Source organism: Oenanthe melanoleuca, chromosome 1 (assembly GCF_029582105.1).
Source record: "Oenanthe melanoleuca isolate GR-GAL-2019-014 chromosome 1, OMel1.0, whole genome shotgun sequence".
Lineage (NCBI taxonomy): Eukaryota > Metazoa > Chordata > Aves > Passeriformes > Muscicapidae > Oenanthe > Oenanthe melanoleuca.
Window position 1 is genome coordinate 25,660,499 of NC_079333.1, and position 18,904 is coordinate 25,679,402.

At 38.1% G+C, this 18,904-nt stretch overlaps 1 protein-coding gene across 1 annotated transcript in view; it reads right to left on the minus strand.

Annotated features, from left to right (window-relative positions):
- Nucleotides 1-1,115: 1,115 nt before the first annotated feature.
- The window catches only part of SPAG17 (sperm associated antigen 17), an 88,674-nt gene continuing 70,885 nt past the window's right edge, over nucleotides 1,116-18,904 (minus strand). Inside the window, 17 exon segments of the mRNA XM_056483180.1 lie at nucleotides 1,116-2,842; nucleotides 3,941-4,085; nucleotides 5,119-5,179; nucleotides 6,026-6,192; nucleotides 6,656-6,807; nucleotides 6,938-7,033; nucleotides 7,898-7,994; nucleotides 8,615-8,717; nucleotides 10,035-10,082; nucleotides 10,533-10,629; nucleotides 12,243-12,288; nucleotides 13,713-13,826; nucleotides 15,449-15,628; nucleotides 16,005-16,132; nucleotides 17,739-17,823; nucleotides 17,825-17,873; nucleotides 18,047-18,168. Coding sequence (XP_056339155.1) covers nucleotides 2,706-2,842; nucleotides 3,941-4,085; nucleotides 5,119-5,179; nucleotides 6,026-6,192; nucleotides 6,656-6,807; nucleotides 6,938-7,033; nucleotides 7,898-7,994; nucleotides 8,615-8,717; nucleotides 10,035-10,082; nucleotides 10,533-10,629; nucleotides 12,243-12,288; nucleotides 13,713-13,826; nucleotides 15,449-15,628; nucleotides 16,005-16,132; nucleotides 17,739-17,823; nucleotides 17,825-17,873; nucleotides 18,047-18,168 — 1,827 coding nt within the window. The 3' untranslated portion in view covers nucleotides 1,116-2,705.

Consider the following 18,904-nt stretch of genomic DNA (forward strand, 5'->3'; position numbering starts at 1 on the left):
GGATGTTTCCATAAGGTTGGATTAAAATCTAGGTATTTCAGTGCTGCTGATCCTCATGCTGATCTTCTAGGGCTTTAACCTGTAGTGGAAGAGGACAGAAAATTAACATGAATGGAAAGAAGAAAAACAAGAAATATCGGCTCCACCTTTGTATGTTGAACAAAAGCCAGAAATTACGTCCAGATTCTTTGCAAGTGTTGTGTGAGCACTGTGATTGCTACAGACTGGCTTCAGATTTGGTATTTTTCTATTGGAAGGGAACAACATGAAGATGGATTTATTACACAGGTTTCAAGTAGATTAGGGGTTTGCTTTTATTGCACAAATTGAATTATATAAAAATCATAGCCACACATTCAGGATGGACAGCCTGCTTAGGAATACTGAAGACTTTCATGCACAGTTTCCTGTGTGGTATTTAATTCTGAGTATGTTAAGAGAATACTTTTGAAATGTTTTAAATATTCATGTGAAATAACTAAGAAAATATAATGACATAGGACTAAGTTTGGTCAGGTGATGCTTGATCAGTGATGTTTTGCTTGTTGATCTCCGCTAGGAAGCGTGGCAAATTTGTAATCAAGTTTAATATTGCAGGGAAGTTTCTAGATCTCAGTAGAGAGAATTGCTGAATCTGGTGATGGAACCTTAAAAGTTCTCATGGTGCCTCTGCAGTGACTTGGCTGTTTCTGTTCTGGGTGACTGAACAAGACTATGACCAATTACAGGACTTAACCTAGAAGTGTCAGTGTTCCATATTTTGTGAGACTAAACCAACCAATCCAGAGTTCCTTGACATGTCTAAGATGGATATTGTTTTGAGTCCAGGAGACTTTGAGGGGAGGAATGTTCAAAGAGGCATTAGGTACAGTTGTTTGGGTAGCATGGGATAGCTGCAGCCAGCTTCAGTAGGAATTATCAATCAATTCACAAAAGGACACTGTCAGAAGAGGGAGGTTTGGCTGTGGTGACAGCAGCTATGATTGGCTGGATTAGACGTGTGGGAGGAGAATACTAGGTAGTTAATTTCTCTCCCTTTGTGCTTACCATGGAAGATGACCCTGATCAGAATTTCTCTTGACTGGGGGTGTCTCACTTAAATGTGAACTGACTGGGTGAGTATTTCTCTTTTGTTTCAATACGAAGTGAGAGAAGTTTGTCTAAACTGCCTTCGTAATGAGCTCCAGGTAGTAAATCCTGATGTGGAAGGCATTAAATCGGTTATTTTTCTAGACTGTAATTGTGTGTTACTCTGGGGGTAAAATCCCCCACTGGAAAAGGTAAGGAGATATTTAAACAGGAAAATAAGCTATAGTTGATGTATACTGGGCAGTCCTAGAGCAGATGCAGCAGTCAGAGTTACATGTTTGTGAAGTTTTTCAGAACAGACTGATGTGGTCACTTTCGTTTTTCTCTAGAGGAGAGGAAATGACATACAGCTGGAATTTCTTTGCTGATTGGTTAGATAATATGGCAGGCTTACAGATGCTTAAGTTGAAAGAGAAAGATCATGTCAGTGTTACACATATGAAGCAATCAGGGACTTTGAGCTAAGGAGAGACATCTGTAACAGGGTTCCTGTTTATGAACTGTCACCATCAATTGTACTGTAGAGTGCCTGAGCTCATGGGGGTGAGGTGAACACTAGCCTAATATTAAACATGTTGGCTGGTAGTTAGTGAGAAATTCCCAATATTTCTTGTTGTCAGGGAAGACTTAACCATTCTAAGACACTTCTAGAAAGCATCCAAAGGAGGGCTACAAGGATAGTGAAGGGCCTTGAGGGAAAGCCTTGTGAGGAGTGGCTGAGGTCATGCAGTCTGTTCAGCCTGGAGGAGACTGAGGGGAGACCTCATTGCAGTCTTCACCATCTTCATGAGAGGAAGAGGAGGGGCAGGCACTGATCTCTCTGCTGACCAGTGACAGAACCCAAGGCAATGGTCTGAAACTGTGTCAGGGAAGAGTTAGGTGAGATATCAGGAAAAGGTTCCTCACCCAGAGGATGGTTGGACACTGCAACAGGCTTCCTACAGAAGTAGTCAGAGCACCAAGCCTGACAGAGTTCAGGAAGTGTTTGAACAATATTCTCAGGCACATGGTGTGACTTGGGATATTCTGTGCAGGGCCAGGAGCTGGATGTGATCCTTGTGAATCCCTTCTAACTAAGGATGTTCTGTGATTCTTCATATAGACTGATTCTGTAGGGCTGCAGAAAGGTGCTGTGTGTGCAGAGGGTGGTGTGTATTTGAACTTGTCACTGAGGCTGCCCTACCTGTAGGACTCCTGTCCCTTAATACACTTGCTGTCAGTGTCAACAGGTCACCAATAAGACATGGTTTTAGAAAGTGAAAGATGTTAAAGAAGAGAGGCTGATTTATTAGGGCTTAACTGTAGTAAATCCAGCTGCCAGGAGGCTCAAGGACTTGTTTAATGTGGAGACAGTAAATGAAGGATTTGGGACAGGACTGAGGAGGCACTGCTGTGGGTGCCTCTGCTGAGCAATTGTAATGACCAGCAGTTCCCTTGTAATGAGTGCTTTGGTTAATCTCATCCAGTGCTTCCCTTTTCTTGTCACAGTTACCAAGTCAGTGTGATAGGTGCATCATTTGCATGAACTTTGTTCAGGATGCTGCTGATGAGGTGAAGAGTAGGTAAAACAACTATACTTTAATTTACAGCTGGTGTCACTGCATCCAGTACTCACACTAACTGCAAGGCTTTCGTGGGAGTGTAATCCGTAACCGTGGCTTGGGATTTGTAGGAACTGCCTGGACTGCTGCTGCCATCCCTCCTTGGGGGTATCCTTCTGGGCGACACTCATAAATGTCACTGGATAACACAGGTGGAATACATGTTAAGGATCTAAGCTACCTTTAAGTAAAATCATATGTGGAGGTAGGAATGAATTCTGGAAGAAAGGTTATAACACATCTTGAATCCAGACTAGTGCTCTCAATTCAAAGATTATAGGAACAGGTAAAATATGGGGGAAGGGCACATGTTTTGGAGGCTGGTCTACAACTCTGTCTGAGGATTGGGTGAGTGGGAACAGAACAACAGCTGGTTTGGCTGCTATGCCACTAGTTCTGTCTAGCTCAGCTCTGCAATTATAGGCATGAAAGGTTTCTTTGGGTCAATGTAAAGTAAATTTGAGGAGTTTCAATGTCTCATCCAGAGCATATAAAGCCTCAGAGGAGTTGCTGTTTAGCTATTACTCTGGTCAGGCTTAGAAAATCCTGAAGTTCTTTCTTTGGTACGAGTGGTCCTTACTGTGAATGAAGTTTCTGGTATGTTTGGATGTAGCTTGCCTTCTTATTTCTTTTATAGGTTTCCAGAGGACTCCTCCCAGACTTCTAAGTGTAAATTTGATAAATGTCAAATGGAACTTCACCTGGAGCACAAGGAAAATAGAAATAATAGCTATTGACTTGGCTCTTTTACTGTACTGCTGTCATTAGTTAAACAACTGAAAAGCCCATTAAACCTACACAGGCTCATTTCTGACAGTGTTCATGTGCATCTGTGTTTGCATCTTTGCTGCTGCAGGGATTGTCCCATTTGCCTGTTTAATATCAGGACAATACATCATTTTGTTGTACCACAGATGCAAATATGTAGTAAAGTATTTTCGTGAGGGGTGATGGGAAAGAGTTCCTATTAATTTATTTCTTAAAAGTAACATCTTTCTGAGTTTCTGTTCTTCCTTTCCCTACTTTTCAAACCACATTATTCTGATGTAAAATGTGTTTGGCATCAGAATATTAAATTGCTCATTTGTTGAGCTTTGGAAAACACCTATTTGTGTATTTCTGAAAAGGACAGTAAAGCTTGCTACTGCAACAGCCTACACTGGAAACAATGCTTGAGGCTCCCAACAGGAAGATGATCCCCAGGGTTGATGCTATAAGGTGTGTGTAAGAAATAAGACAAAAAAGGATATTTGCTTTCACAGGCAGGAGAAGAGTTTCAGTTTCTGTTAATATTTCAATATTATGGGAAACTTCTTCAAGGCCACCAGTGTCTTTCCCTCCAATTAGCATGGCAAAAATCTCTATCTCCAGTTCAGCCTGCAAGCCTGCTGCCACCTAGGAGAAACGGAGAATGATTCACAGGTAAGGTGCAAATTTCATACATGGTCCCCTCCAGCAGTCCTTGGTGGTTGATGCCCCATGCCTGTCAGTGTTAGAGGCATTAAGATAGTGTCCTTAACACTGTGCTTTAACTTCTGGCTAGCCCTGAAGTGGTCAAGCAGTTGGACTAGAAGGCCATTGCAAGTCCTTTCCAAATGAAATGAAGTAAAATATTCTGTTCTAAAAAGAACATAAAGGTAGGGGAGGTACAAAAGGGGCAGATGTGAGGAGAAAATAAAAGAATGGAAATTATTCCAGCCATCTAGATGGATTTCTGCAAGGCCTTTGACACTGTCCCCTACACCATCCTTCTCTCTCAATTGGGGCCTTTAAAGATTCCTTCCAACCCACACTATTCTATGATTTTAAGTACTGAGTTGTGGCTAAGGCTCTGGACCAGCACTATTTATTCAGAGATAACAGGCAGGTGAAAAGAGAGACTGAACAAAGACAGAAAGCATGAAAGCTTCCTACTTAGTGGGATAATTTAATGTGCTATGGTGCTTTGCTAGATAAAAAAACTTTAGGTGGAAAACAGTTGAAAGCAGGAGAAGAAAGGATTGAGGCAATAGTTTACTAGGTTCAAATCCTGAAGGTATCAGGACAGGAAGTTAAGTCTAGGCATAGGACAGAACAGATATAACAAACACCCTAAGCAGAAGGGAAAACTCAGAGGCAGTGGTAGAGTAATCCTGTTTGCATTGAAAAAGCTTTCTATAACTCACTGCTTGACCTGCTGCTTTCCACTGAAGTTTACATTTTTATCCCTCTGCATTCTGGCACAGGCTGAGACTCGAGTGCATGAGGTGCTTAGCCAATGGTGGAAGAGGGATGGTGGAAGACAGCATCACTTCAAATAACTTTAAACAGAACTGTATACCCTGGCAGCTCTATTCCCAGACAGCTGCTGTCCCAGAAAGGTGCCCTAGCTAGCCTGAGGGCCAGCTGAGTCTAGAAAAAAACCCAAAATTTCTCCTGTGTAACCTACAGGTCCTGGTGTGTACATCACTCTCAGTCCTGTGTGTGGAGGTGGCTGCTTCACCCGAAACCTGTCAGAAAGAGAAGAGAATCAGTTTGCCAGAAACTGTTTCAGGCAGGAGAAATTATATCTAGGAAACAGACTGCCTGCTTTTCCTCTGCTTTTTTAAATGACAGCAGAATTTCTTAGCTCATCCTTTCCATCATAAATGTACAAGTTGGGCTTCTTGCCAAGGCTCAGGTTTCTAACACAAAAACCCCAAAGGAGCAGGTGAATGGGCTAAAGTAAGCCTTCAAACAGCTTGTTAACACAACAGAATGTGAAACAGCAGCATTTTAAACCTACACATTCAAAGGAAGCTGAAGTACAAACAGCTTCTTGGCAAACACCTGTATGTTACAGACCCAAAAGTCCATAACAATCTTTATTTAATGTCCTTTGATGTGATTCTATTGCAGAAGGCATGATACTGGCATGAATTTTGTGCAAATAATCTCTAATTAAATGGTACCAACTAAAGCAGAAGTTTTGCTTCCTCGTTTGTAACTGATTGTTTCACATGTGTGATTCAGTACTTTTGTGAATGCAACTTCCTACTGTTCAGATTTTTAAAGATCATTTGATCAGATATGACCTTTACTTTTGCATTACTCTGGAACTGATCCTGTGGATTTCATTCTCCCTGAAGTACAGTTTACCAGCATGGCCTTGCACCAGAAGTTGTTAAAGACAAGGCAATAGGAGAGGCATTCCTAGGGCATGGCTCCACCTTATGGAAAGCTCTGGCAGACCTCTAAACTGCCTGTCAGAATTCCTGCACTTTCTCTGGAGTGGTGGCTCCAGAGAAACTGTACTTGATTTTTGTCAGGATCTCTTTGGAGAGATAAAACCCAGGGTACTAAGAATTCAAATTAACCTTGAAAAGTTCACACCAACATTCTTCATGATTACAGTAGTTGCATAGGTGCAGCCTTCTTTTAGCACTCCAAATGTCACCCTGGGTGGGATGAGATGGAAGCCGGTAAGATCCTGTCTTGTTGCAAGAGATGATGTGCTGAGCTTTCCTGAGGCAGGATCTTCTATCTTTGCGGCAAAATATGAGACAAAGATACAGTTGGTGGCCATTAAGTCAGGTAGAGAATTACTTTAACATATATTTGACCTCTGTCCACTCACCCTGAAGAATTACATAAAAGACAACCTAATTTGAGTAAAAACTTAAGAAGCACCTGAATAGTGTCTGAAAATTTATACTGGTTTGAGTTTACAGATGTATTAAGCTGTTGAGTGTCTTAGGGGAAATGGGGAAAGCTCTGCTCTTTGGAAACAGAGCTTTCATGTAGGTGCCTGATACAGAATGAATTTTTCCTAGCAGCTGAGAGGAAAGGTACTTCTAGAATTGTCTGTAAGCATAAATAAAGTGCAACAGCCATGTTACAGTAAACAGATTCAAAACACCTTCCAGTATTGCTCCAGGGTGAAGATTTTATGGAAAAGAGATGATTCAAGAGGACATGAATATTGACATGAAAGGTATTATTTTTACCTTTTCATTTGGTATGGTGTTTGGTTTTTTCTCCTGAAGGTATGATGGTAATATTACTTTATTTTTTCTTGTCTGTCCTGTAACATCCACCATCAGACTTGGAACTTTATGTTGAAAGGGAGTCTCTTCTGCTCTTTCTGCAGTGTTTAGGTCTGGAAGGGAAAAAATTTCCAAAAGCATGAAAAGGTGACAGGTGGATTAAAATTTGTATTGCAAATATTGTGTCAGAAGTTATTAAATGATACCAAGCTGCTCCACCTACATTCTGGAAGGCAGGTGTACCTGTTGTGGTGCTGGAACCATCATCTTGTTTGGAAGGATCCTGCAGTGGAAGGCCAGACGAAAGTGACGAATCACTTGTGGTATCAAATTCAGCCGCTAAAGGGAAAATAATGGAAAACTGAATCAAGTGTTTTTTATGATCACCATCGTTCTCATAAACGTGAAACAAAATCACAGTCTTTGGCACTTTAATTTAGACAATCTTGCATAGTTGTCTATGTAACCATAAGAAGCTGGGAAAATTCTGCATGTGGCATTTTGCTCTACTGGGCCACAGGGATCTCAAAAATGCCTGTTGTATGATTGGTCATTTCTTGTTCTCTGGCTAACTGAACTCTAAGCCATAATGGACTAAAAGACAATCCAGGACAGGTCTTAGTGATTGAAAATGAAAATATATGGGAATTAGTGGGGATCTGATAAAGCCCCACAGAGGACTATTTTCCTGATATGAATCTTTGCTGTACGTGACTTTTAACCTCACTATATAATTTCAGTAACTTGTCAGGGCTGCTTTTTAAACAGAATTAAGTATTCCTCTCAGTTCTGGAAAGCTCAAGCCTGAGATAATGATTCCCTCTTTCACTGCTTCCTGTCATGGAGTCACTGCTTTCCTCCTATATCCTCCAGTCTATCCTTAGCCTGCATGTTTCCTATCCCATATTGTTTTTGCACCAGTTCCCTCTTATTACTGAGTTTCAGAAATCAATCTCCCATATTTTTCCTAGTCATACTAATTATTTTCTAAACTTGTCCTCCTTGGTTCTTGCTCATCCACCCGTAACTGTTATTTATTCCATTCAAGTTTTTCTTGAGCATTTTTCATCTATCCACTCTTCATTCATAGCCCAATTCTTCAGCTTAGCATCCAAAGCTGATGGTTCTTCCACATTCAGTGATGTCTGCAAAAGCTTCTTCCTCCTGAAGAAGGTAGAAACCGGATGCCAGACAGGAGATTACCTCCACTGGGTTCTCTTAACATCCACAGAGGGAAAGTCACACTTTCTTCTTTTTGAAGTGGAGGAAGTTCCTTAGACATTGCTTCCAAATCAGGAAACTAGAGAAAGGAAGAAAGATGGCTTGGGTTTCCAAACTAAACACCTGGGAAAACCAGCCAGCAGACACCCTCTTCCCCTTGCAAAAAAAAAAAAAAAAAAAAAAGAAAAAAAAAAAAAAAAAAAAAGGAATGCAAAGAAAACAAATAAGCAGAACCAAAGAACTATAAAAGAGATATAAGTAGTTACATCCAATTGCAATCTACATTTCTGAGCAGGCTTTATGCACTTACAGCATTTACCAGATGAGATTACAGTAGGAAAGCCCCCAAGATCACCTCTAAATTAGGAATGTTTGTTTTACTTATTCACTTTCTAATAAGCAAGGAGAGGGGGTTGAGGGGTAAGTAAAAACACCTGAGGTTGAGCTTTGCTCTGAATCAGGCTCTCTCCAGAGTTTATGTAAGGAATTTTATAGAGTTTGTACTCAGTGAATATATACCATCTTCAAGATAGGATTTCCTTTACAAGGGCATATAATTCCCAGTATTAATTCTGCCACAGCTGTCCTTTATAATGCTTTGTTGAGATAGAGGCTGAGATATGAACCCAAAATTGTCTTTGGGAGGATGGGAGATACTAGCTAGCCTAACAAAACTCATAAAATTTTCCACTGCATTACCTTTTCTTGGAAAAAGCCTTTGCTGAATTCAGATTCAAAATATGGAGCAAATATTCTGTTTTTTATTGCCATAAATGTAGTCTTCTGTTCATCCAATTCTTTCCTAGAGACGTTTTTCACATTGTTGGTAATGAAAAGACAGAAAAAAGCATTATACATGAGTTCACCCTGTTTTTCAGTGTTATGCATCAAGATGGATTTGGTGAAGGCAAGTGACATTTTTTTCCCTGGTTCATCACATGAAGTAATATTCTTGTAATTGGCAATTTTCTTAGAGGTGGATTAAAGATTGACTGGTCTGATCAGAATGCACATGGACAATGAGTCGCCTGCTATGAAGAGCTCCTCCTCAGAACATATTCCATTTCTCTAAACCTCACGAAACATGTCAGGGACTGCCACTAGTGTCTTTCCAACCTTCCAACAAACACTTCAAGCTAAGAATTGGTATTCCATATGCATTGCTAAAATTTTGAGCACAAAACTCATCTAATTTCCTTATTTTATCACAGAAAGACTTGATGGCTCTGTGGATACAGAAGAAAATGTTCAAACTTCTAAAGGTAAGGTTGACCAGAGTAAGGATCAGTCATGTTTTCAGCTTGATTTAGCCCAGTTTTACACTACTAGAGTTTCACTGACTTGCAGGGTCTAATATCAGCTATGAAATGATCACTCTTAAAACTGAAATTTTTAACACTGCTTTTAGAGCCAGAATTGCATTTGATGTTCTTGGGTGGTGGCTGCTCACATTTATATATTTGAAGTATTTTTAAAAATAGGATCCAAAACAGTGTGAAATGCTATAGTAAAATGTATCTGTGAAACTCTAAGAGGTTTTTCTATTTCATGCAAGTTAGAATGTAATTAAGAAACAATATGGAAAGCCTCACATGGAGTGCTGTGTCCACTTTTGAACAGTCTGGTGCACAAAAGGGCCACGAAGATGATTAAGGTTTTTGTAAGACCTTTCATGTGAGGAGAGTTTGAGAGAGCTGAGACAGTTTTGCCTAAAGAAGCTTTGAAACACTACCATGTGAGACATATCTGGGGTTCTATTTGAAAAAATCAGCTTTCATTTGTGGAATGCCTGAATCTTAACCTAAAGTATCAGCATTTGAAAATATTAATATACAGTGTTTTTCATACTAGTGGCAGAACCAGAAATGAAACACAGGGATTCTGACTGCAGCCTTGTTTTGCACGGTGTAAGTCAACAGTAATGCCGTTAGGTTTTGGGGGGGCCAAAAAACAGAGACTCAAACCATTTATTCAGCATTTCTGTTGAGCAGAAAAAATACCCATTATATGCAGACAAGCCATTGGACCATCACCCAGGACCTGGTGAAATCAGTAACATTCTTTACAAAAGTAGATTAAGCTGGCTCATAAAATAATTTGATCCTACTAATATTATTACCTGTTCTGTTCTAGTTTGCTTTGCCACTTGGATGTTACTTCTTCTGGACTGAATCACCCGGAAGATAAAAAGAGAGAATAGTGGGAATGAGAAAACTAGGAGTCTTTTATAAATACAAAATATTTACAATATAACCCTGAAAAGAAAATGCTTTTTATGAGAGTATGTTATGTAAACACCTTAGGTGACTCCTGACTTGAACTTGTATGGTTTGCACAAACCTGTTTGCTCATATCTGCATTTTTATTAGATCATTCAGTCCAAGAAACGTTCAAAATCCTTTCCCAACAAGCTTTGAATTATCTTTCAGATAAGGAAAGAGAGACATAGAGGGACAAAATAATCACAGGATAAGACATTAAAACACTGCCATATGTATCTAGGGATTTAGGTCTCAGTCCTTAATGACAGTCAGTAAAGCACAGTGCCTTCACTCTGTGCTTGGCTTCACCCTTTGTGTTATTTACATTTGCACCAGTCCTTGCTGCTCTGTCCTACCTCTGCTGCTGGTCCTCTTTTTGTGCAGTGCTTGTCTTCTCTGTGTGACCCTGGGCAGGAGGAGCCACTGCCTCTTCATACAGCTCACTCACATGGGCTGCAAGGTGAAGGGTATTACTGAATGGGTGTGCTTTGCTAAGCAGTGTTAGGTGTTATGAAGAAAAAACATCATTTTTAATGCATCTTTCTGCATCTACTTAGGGAAACCTAACAGAGTTGTTGTTACTGTGAGGAAAAAGGCAGAAAGAACTTAATTCCAAAATCAAGATCAGAACAAAAACAGGTAAGAAATGGAACCCAATACTGAAAGGACAAGGAGATCAAGTGCACACTCCCACCCTGTATTTCTGGATGTATCTTTACATTCTTTCAAGATACAAATACCTGTGAGTGGGAAAAGCTGCTGATATTCAGACACTTTCTAACTGGGGTGCTCTGAGGTCTCTATCTACAGCTTAAGAAAATAATGTGGGCTTTCAGGGACCCTTATTACATTTAACTTGCTTAAGCTTGCTTGTGCTTAATTGAGGTTGTAAAGCAGCCATAACTAACATTCTCATAGAAGGAACTACTAGTTCAATATGTATAATGGAGAAATGCCAGTCTTTCCACATTTAATATTGTGACCAGCTCTGGGGCTTTACTAAAGAGTTGCCCCATCCTCTGACATATTTTATAAAGTGTGTTGTTTACTTTGTACCTTGAAGCTAAATCCTGGGTCCAAGGAAATTTCCTTGGCTGAAAACAATTTTCTGTGGCAAAATTTAGGAGATTTGAGTATTTGAGAGACATGGTCCTATTAGACTATATCTCTTAGTGTTCTGGGAATTACATAAGTTCAAACTTCAAAATATGGGGCTGTTTTTTTTTTTTTGTCAACTTTTTGCCATAAAATATGATTTTATTTTCAGCATTTTCTATTTTTAACTATTTCAAAGAGCTTTTCTCTCCCACAATCTTCTTTATTAGCAATATTACATTAAAATTATGGCTTCATTTAAAAGGAAACTGTTCAGCAAGCATTTGTTGCAGCAGTTTCTGTTTACTTTGCACAGTATGAGGCTTTTTGACATGTAGAAATACTCTTGACAAGATATGAAGGGCAGAAAAATAACACTTTAAAGATAAGCATCACTATGGGATAGATGGCAATGAATTTTTCTACAGAAAAGGCTTATGGGTTTTTATAAAGAAACAGACATCTTAATTTTAGATTGTACATATTGAAAACATTGATCGATGTTAATAAATACCTTGTGAAACCTTTAACAGAAATTCATGATACATTGCTCCATCTTTTCCCTTTGGTAGGTGAATGTAACCCCAACACGTGATGGAGTGAGATTAGATTTTGAAGTGTAATAAATAACCAGGATTTACTTAGTTGCTTTGAAAAACTTGTCTGAAAAGTTGTTACTTGCATAAAAGTAGCCAAGTGTTGTCATAGTTCTTATACCTAAGAAAACTCTTTACATATGGAAATGCGAGACAAAATGTCAAATACACATGCCTAAAACCAGGAATTATTTTTCAGAGGTACTGGATCATTGATGCTAGCAAGTTCTAATCACCTATGAAAGTCACACAGAAGATGTCCATAGCGCATAGATGAATTCACCTTTATATTCCCTCTTTAAAAACATTACAATACTTTTAAACTTATTATGATACCTTAAATTTTAAAAATACAGGTAATTCATTTTTTATTACCTCTATTGCTGAGCTTTTCAGCTGACTTCTGCCAGTCAGGGAAGGACTGCAATGAAGAAGGAATAACTGTGACTAAATGAGAAATAAAATTCACAACAATAGCTTCTTGTTCAAAGGATTTATATTGTAAACAAGTACTATGTTGTTACCCCCATTCTTGTAGTCACACTGTCAGGTATTTCAGTGTGTTAGAAAAATATAAGCTGGGAAAAAATGAAATGAAGTGTAATTTCCCTGTTCTAAATAGGTATTTGTTTCCTTCTTGATGACCCACTTCACGGATAGCTTTGTATTTTATATGGTTAGTTTTTATTAGCTCAACCTAATTGGTTGAGCTAATAAATAAATAGCTAATTCCTAATCAAATCCAAATCCTTCTGCAAAAAACTTGAACAAGATATACTTATATTGTATTAAACTTATATTCCCAACAAGTCAAATGGGAAATGTATTCAGGAATTTGTAGGCTCTGTTACTGAGGAGATCTCATGTGGCTTACAGTAAAGTGAATGAGGGTTAAGAGGCTCTAAACTAAAGTGCTTCCTTTATTCTCACACTGTCTCTGAAGCAATTAACTGGAAACCAGAGTTCCTGTGACCAGGCAGTCTGGGTTCTAACACAGCTATTGGAGACTTGGGAGCAATGTGACACTGATTCCTGGGTCACAGCGTGCACACTGTGACTGCTGCTCACAAAAGAGTTGTCCAGTGTGAAATCTGTAACTGGAAATGTGCTGAATGTAGCCAGGACAATCAACAAGTTCACTGAGCTGTGAGATTAAGCACCTGGGTCTCATCAAAGTCAATAAATGTCTACCTAGAGGATAGATGCACATAGAGTTACTGACAGATCATTTCTTTGTCCCTCTTTCTAGAAAGCTGTGATCCTCTTCCCCTATTTACCCTTCCCATTACCTGTTCCTCTCCTTTTTTGTGCTCTAATTATCCATGAAAATTTGCAGATTATATTAAAAAAAAAAAAAAAAAAAAAAAAAAAAAAAGAAGCTGCTCAGCAGTAATAACAATATTTCTCCAGGCTGTTTTTGTATTATCCCAAATGCAGGGTTTAAATTTTTACTATGGAGGTGGCTGCGGTTGAAATAAAAGTCTCCTATGTGCAATGACAACATTTTCATGGAAAACTGGAAATATTTTCATCCTGATGTTGGGGGATATTAAAAAAAGTGAATTACTGGAAAGTAATTTTGGTCTGTGTGTTTGGGAACATATCATTCAGTACAGCCAAACTCTTGAACTGTTTAGAGCATCGCTTCCCAAAATGGCAGCAGTACCCAGCTGAATTCAGACCAGCTGAAGGCTGAGCATGGCTCTGCTTTAATCTGCACCAGAACTGGCACTGTGTTACTCTGACATTTGCTGATTTATGAATTGATAAGGTGTTTCAAGGCTCACACTTCCAATGCAATACATGGGTTTTGTTGAAAGAAGTTAAAATTTGGATTTTTCTCACTGTAATCAGTTCAAGGAGACTTGCAGCATTCTCCTTTTCCTCTTCTGTTCTTGGTTCTTTCACATTCATTTCTTCCAGCTCATTTTCCCGCTTTAAGATGTTGTCTATATATTCCTGATGGAACAATGAAAAAGAACAAGAAAGATGCAGATGTAGGCTTAAAATAGATATTCACATTGACATAATCATGCCAGCTGCTACAGAAAAGAACTGTTTTCCGACATTTCTTTCAATCAGTTGGATGGAAAAAAGGGTTTTAAACACACCACTGCCAGAAAGCTACATGCAGTACAGAATTTACTAACAGATGGGTTTGAAGAAGCAATCTGTTTCCAGTGTTAGTTCTTTTTCACTTTTTTATATCTCTTAATCTTATAGGAGATGGAGAAAGGAAGAATAATATTTTCTTTAGATCTCAATTTTGCTCTGAAAAAGTGAAGGTGTGGCTAAAGATTTAAGATATTTCATTCTGGAAAAAAATTAATTAACTAATTATTGATTTATGAGCAATGAGGGTATTTTCACTGCACATTTATGCAATTATTACAACTGCTTTTTCAGTGCTAATAATTGCAGCTCTTCCTTCCCAATGTAACAAACAGCATTAATCTTTCTCTAAAAATCAACAATAGGTCTAGGCGAGGGAGACTTCCCTTACCATTTTGGTGTGGAACTTTTATAGAGTTGCCTTTGAAAGATCAGTAAGCAAATTAAAAAATAATTTTTATATATTTATAGACCGAAAAACTGGTAACATTTCATACTGACAGACTTGCATATCCCACACATGTCTGGGCTGAACAGCTGCCAGTGTTTTTCTATTGCAAGCATGTTTTCTTTGAAATGTAATGTGGGGGAAAAAAATTAACTGGCTACAATATGCTACCACCTTCACAAATTTCACATGCCGTTAACTTTCGAATTCAGTGTGTAATGCCATTATCAAGATAGGTTAAATGAATAAATTAAAGGACACCTATATTTTGTTATTCTCTAATTCTTAGGTAATAATGTGGTTTTGACTCTAAAATCTCTTCTAAGAGCATCTTCACAATCTGAATTAAATAAATGAATGTTTTACACCAACACTGAGAAGGGCAAAGCTGCTCACTTTTGGACTCCATCTCAGAACACTGACACAGGAGGAATAGCCTGCTCCCTGCTATGAGCCAGTCACTAATGAGGGATGACTACAAACTTTGTCAGAAGGCTACACAACTATTTCCTAGACATGGATAGAGTAACAAAACTCAGACTGGAACCTGGAAATATTCTACATTGATTTATGGAAACAAATACATAACCAAGACCAGAGTGTGTCTCAGTGACCAAGTAAACTGCAGAATTATGGTGAGCTAGAAATTCTTGTTCAGCTTCACAGATTTAAATTCTTATGACTTTTTGAAGGAAAACAAACCCTAAGTAAAATAAAAGTGAAGTAACAGATATCAATATTGACAGCAAGGAAACTGTGTGTTAGAGTACAGTCTGTGATGTATACTGGACTGGATCTCATGTATTTGCCCAAAAAGCTAGGTTTCATAAGAGGTAAGTGAAACAATTAAACTTTTTCAGAAAAAAACACTTATAGCACCTGTCTATGTATGAAATAATTGTTCTTCAAATGTAGTAGATTTCCTCTTCTTAGGTATATACTACACATTTATCAAACACAATTTGATAGTTGTCTGTTCTCTATTGCTTATTGGAAGGATCAATAAATGTGGTTGAACTACCTTGAGGGAAAGCTGCAGTTTTTCTCTTAGTTCATCACAGAGTGGCTTATACTGGAATAGCTGGCGGATTTGCAGCTTTTTGGGACATTTTCGCACAGGGCTTGGCATGGACAAATGTGCTGATCCAATGCTGAGACCCTTCCAAACAGACCTTCCAGCTGGGGCACTTGTGATCTTCTCCTGAACAAAGAGGAGCAAATAAAAACAGCAAGAGGCCACTTACATTAATGAAAAATGCATCTATTGGCAATGTGTCTCAGATGAAAAGCATGTGCTCTCCTTCTAGAATCATAGACCTAGAAAATAAAGCCAGTAGATTCCTGGGAACAATTTATTTATCCTAAAAAAATCTGGTAAGATGAACTCCCCTTAAAACTGATATATACCCTCACTAAGTGTAAAAGAATGGGACCATACATTCCCTGACACAGCCTACCCTTTGCTCGGTCTGCTTAATAAACTGAATTTAACATTCACATTGTTTAGGGCTTCATTTTCCCACAGAGACAAACATCTATTGCTTTAACATGAAAAGACTGTTTTAAAACAATTATACCTCAGGAGGAGAAGTTTCATCCTGAATCTCTGATTGAAGATATGGAGGAATAATACTCTCTGGTTCTTTCTTCATTACCCAGGGGGATGCTTCAGCCATAGGATGGAGGATAGTAATACTCAAAATACCTGGTTTAAAGACACATTTTGCTAAGAATCAGTTCAAATTAAAAAAAAAATTAATGGACAAGTGTCTCAGACCTGCAGAAAAAAACATTTATTTATCTACATAAAATCTTATTACTAACAGATAAAACTCCACATATCCATGGATAGTAGCAGGTCACTGAGTTGGTTATAGAATAGTTGTACAAGTTAGATTACTCAGCGCATTTTTAACAATAAATTGCTTATGCTACTTGCTTTGATTCTTGTTTAACAGCTCAGTTGTATAGTGTGAGGAGTAGCCCAAACAAGGAAGAGCAGAGCATTGACTCACGTGTACTGAATACTGATTTCAGAAGTAGTACAACATATTCAGAACATGCATAATTCTTCACTGTGTTTTATAGTTCATAACCTGATCTCTGGATGGATTCCATTAGAGATGATTTATTTGTATTGTCTGCATAAATTTTAATGTTTTTCAAAATGTTTTTTCCAGCCCAATCCAAAAATTACTTACTCTACTATGATCTACCCCACAGGTGACCTTCAAAATGGATATCACCATTGAGGTACTTCGTCACAATGATACAAAATTGTGAAGACTTATTGTCAAGACAAATAGAGCCAGTATTGTGAAAGGTGGAGCAGGAAGTGTGGAAAATTAGTGCTACGATTACAAACGATTGCTGGTTGTAGGTAAATTTTCTTAATTGGGATTTTGACTGGGTATGTATGGTCTCCATCTTTCTGATCTTTTCACCTTCTGCATTTTTCTGGCTCCCTCCATGTCCCTTCATTTTTTCTTTTTTCCAGGGCAAAATTATTTAATTTGGTTTCTACAATGGAGAACCCGTCATTTTTGTGAATACCAGTACATTTAAAAATGTGCAACACCTTGTAAGAGTAGTAAGTGGGAAAGCTGTTTTATGTCATATGTTTTTCGACATAACTCTATGAGAAATATGTCTTAGTACAGTATAGCTTGAAAAAAACTTTCCTTATCACCCCTCATATCCAGGGGAACCATACTTTCCTCTCTTTTAAAAATATTTTTTGTTAGCATCTATCTGTTGCACCAGTGTCTTTTATAGAAACACAGCATCTCCAACTAACTTTACAATGACAACCAACAATTCCAGGACATAGCTTCTTATGTTGCTACTACAAGGTGGTTGATACCATGTAGTATTGGCAATTCCAGTCATGTTTTTTCAGCTTTTTAATATGTATCCTTTCAAACAGACAGGCTAAGGGTCAACATCAGGGCATCACTGTCCTCATTGCTATATCAATAATGGAGATTGTGACACATTCAATTTTTTATGATAAACACAATGAATATATTTTATTTTTATTTTATATTTTTAATATATTTTTATTTTATTTGTGTGACTGAGAGTGGATAAAGATATGCCATTTGTTTGTTCACTTATCCCTTAACAGTGTCCTTCAGTTAATTCTCTGCCTCCCAGAGTTTTCCCCCAAACTCCTTTCTTTCACTCCTGGAAGTGTGGACCCTTATTTACAAGGGTAAAAACATTTCCTGCCCAAATAAAGAGTTTTGAAACGTTGCAATTTTTTCCATTAATATAGAAAGAATGTCTGTCAGGGAAGAAAAGTTTTCTACCTGGTTGCTCTTGTACAGGATCCTGCAAGACTACAGTGGCAGGATCACTGCAGGCCTCAGCCACATACTTGTGGACATCTTTTTTTTTTTCGCAGGAGCTCCGTTCCAGAACCATCTGCAGAGATGATGAAAAACCTGCACATCCAAACACATATATGGGGCTGTATCAAGAAAGCAGCACTCCAACGTGATGGCATCAAATGTGCAAATAGAGTACTGAACAAAGGGAGCACAAATATATGAACCCTGTACAAATACTGTGTAGTGAAGAAAAGAAAGAGTTAACCTACGAATGCAAGGCAGTTTACCTGGGGGCATGCTCATCGTAAGTGATAGGTTTGTTAACCTCATCTGCTGCTGAACTTGTGTCCTCCTTGTCATCAGAGCCAATGCTGGGAATGCACACATCTGTGCTGCCATCAGCCAGGACCTACAGCAAAAATTATGTGAAATTACTTGAATTAAACAATCCTTTTAAAACAGTGACTTGTTGGTGAACTTTAACATAACCTAGCCCAATGAAAGAGACAGAAGAAACCATTTCGTGATGAGCAAATTTTTTCCACAGAAAAAAGAAATAAAGAGGAAAACCGAAAAGACAATAAAACACCCAAAACATTTCTAGAAAGACATGTTGTAGCATAAATACTAACATCACATGCTGATATTTAATAAATGCCCAAGAACTGTTACATTAAAATACTCACTCACTGATCAAGCCAGGTAACTGTATACTCAAGACAGACATTGATGCATTGAGTGAATTTCTACAGTATTTTCCTTCTTGAAAATACAATGTGCTTATTAAGTAATGTGACATTAACATATTCAAACAAGATAACTAACAATGACCTACAAATGAAAAATACTTTTCAAGATACAATCTAAATAGAGGTGATTTAGGACAGTCCATGAACTACATCTGACACGCACAGTTTTTAATCCTCACTTGAAGAGCTGATTTTTTGCTATAGTACAAATCATGCTAATTAAGGGAACTTTACAGGTGAGCTAAACTGTACGTCATGTTTCAGTCTCACTAAAAAGAGATAAATATATATAAAAAAGGATATCCATCAGTCAAGAAGATATAAGAGACCTGATTCTGGCTACTATAAATATTACAAGGTTACAATTTGATTTTGAGAGAAGTTTATAAGATAAAA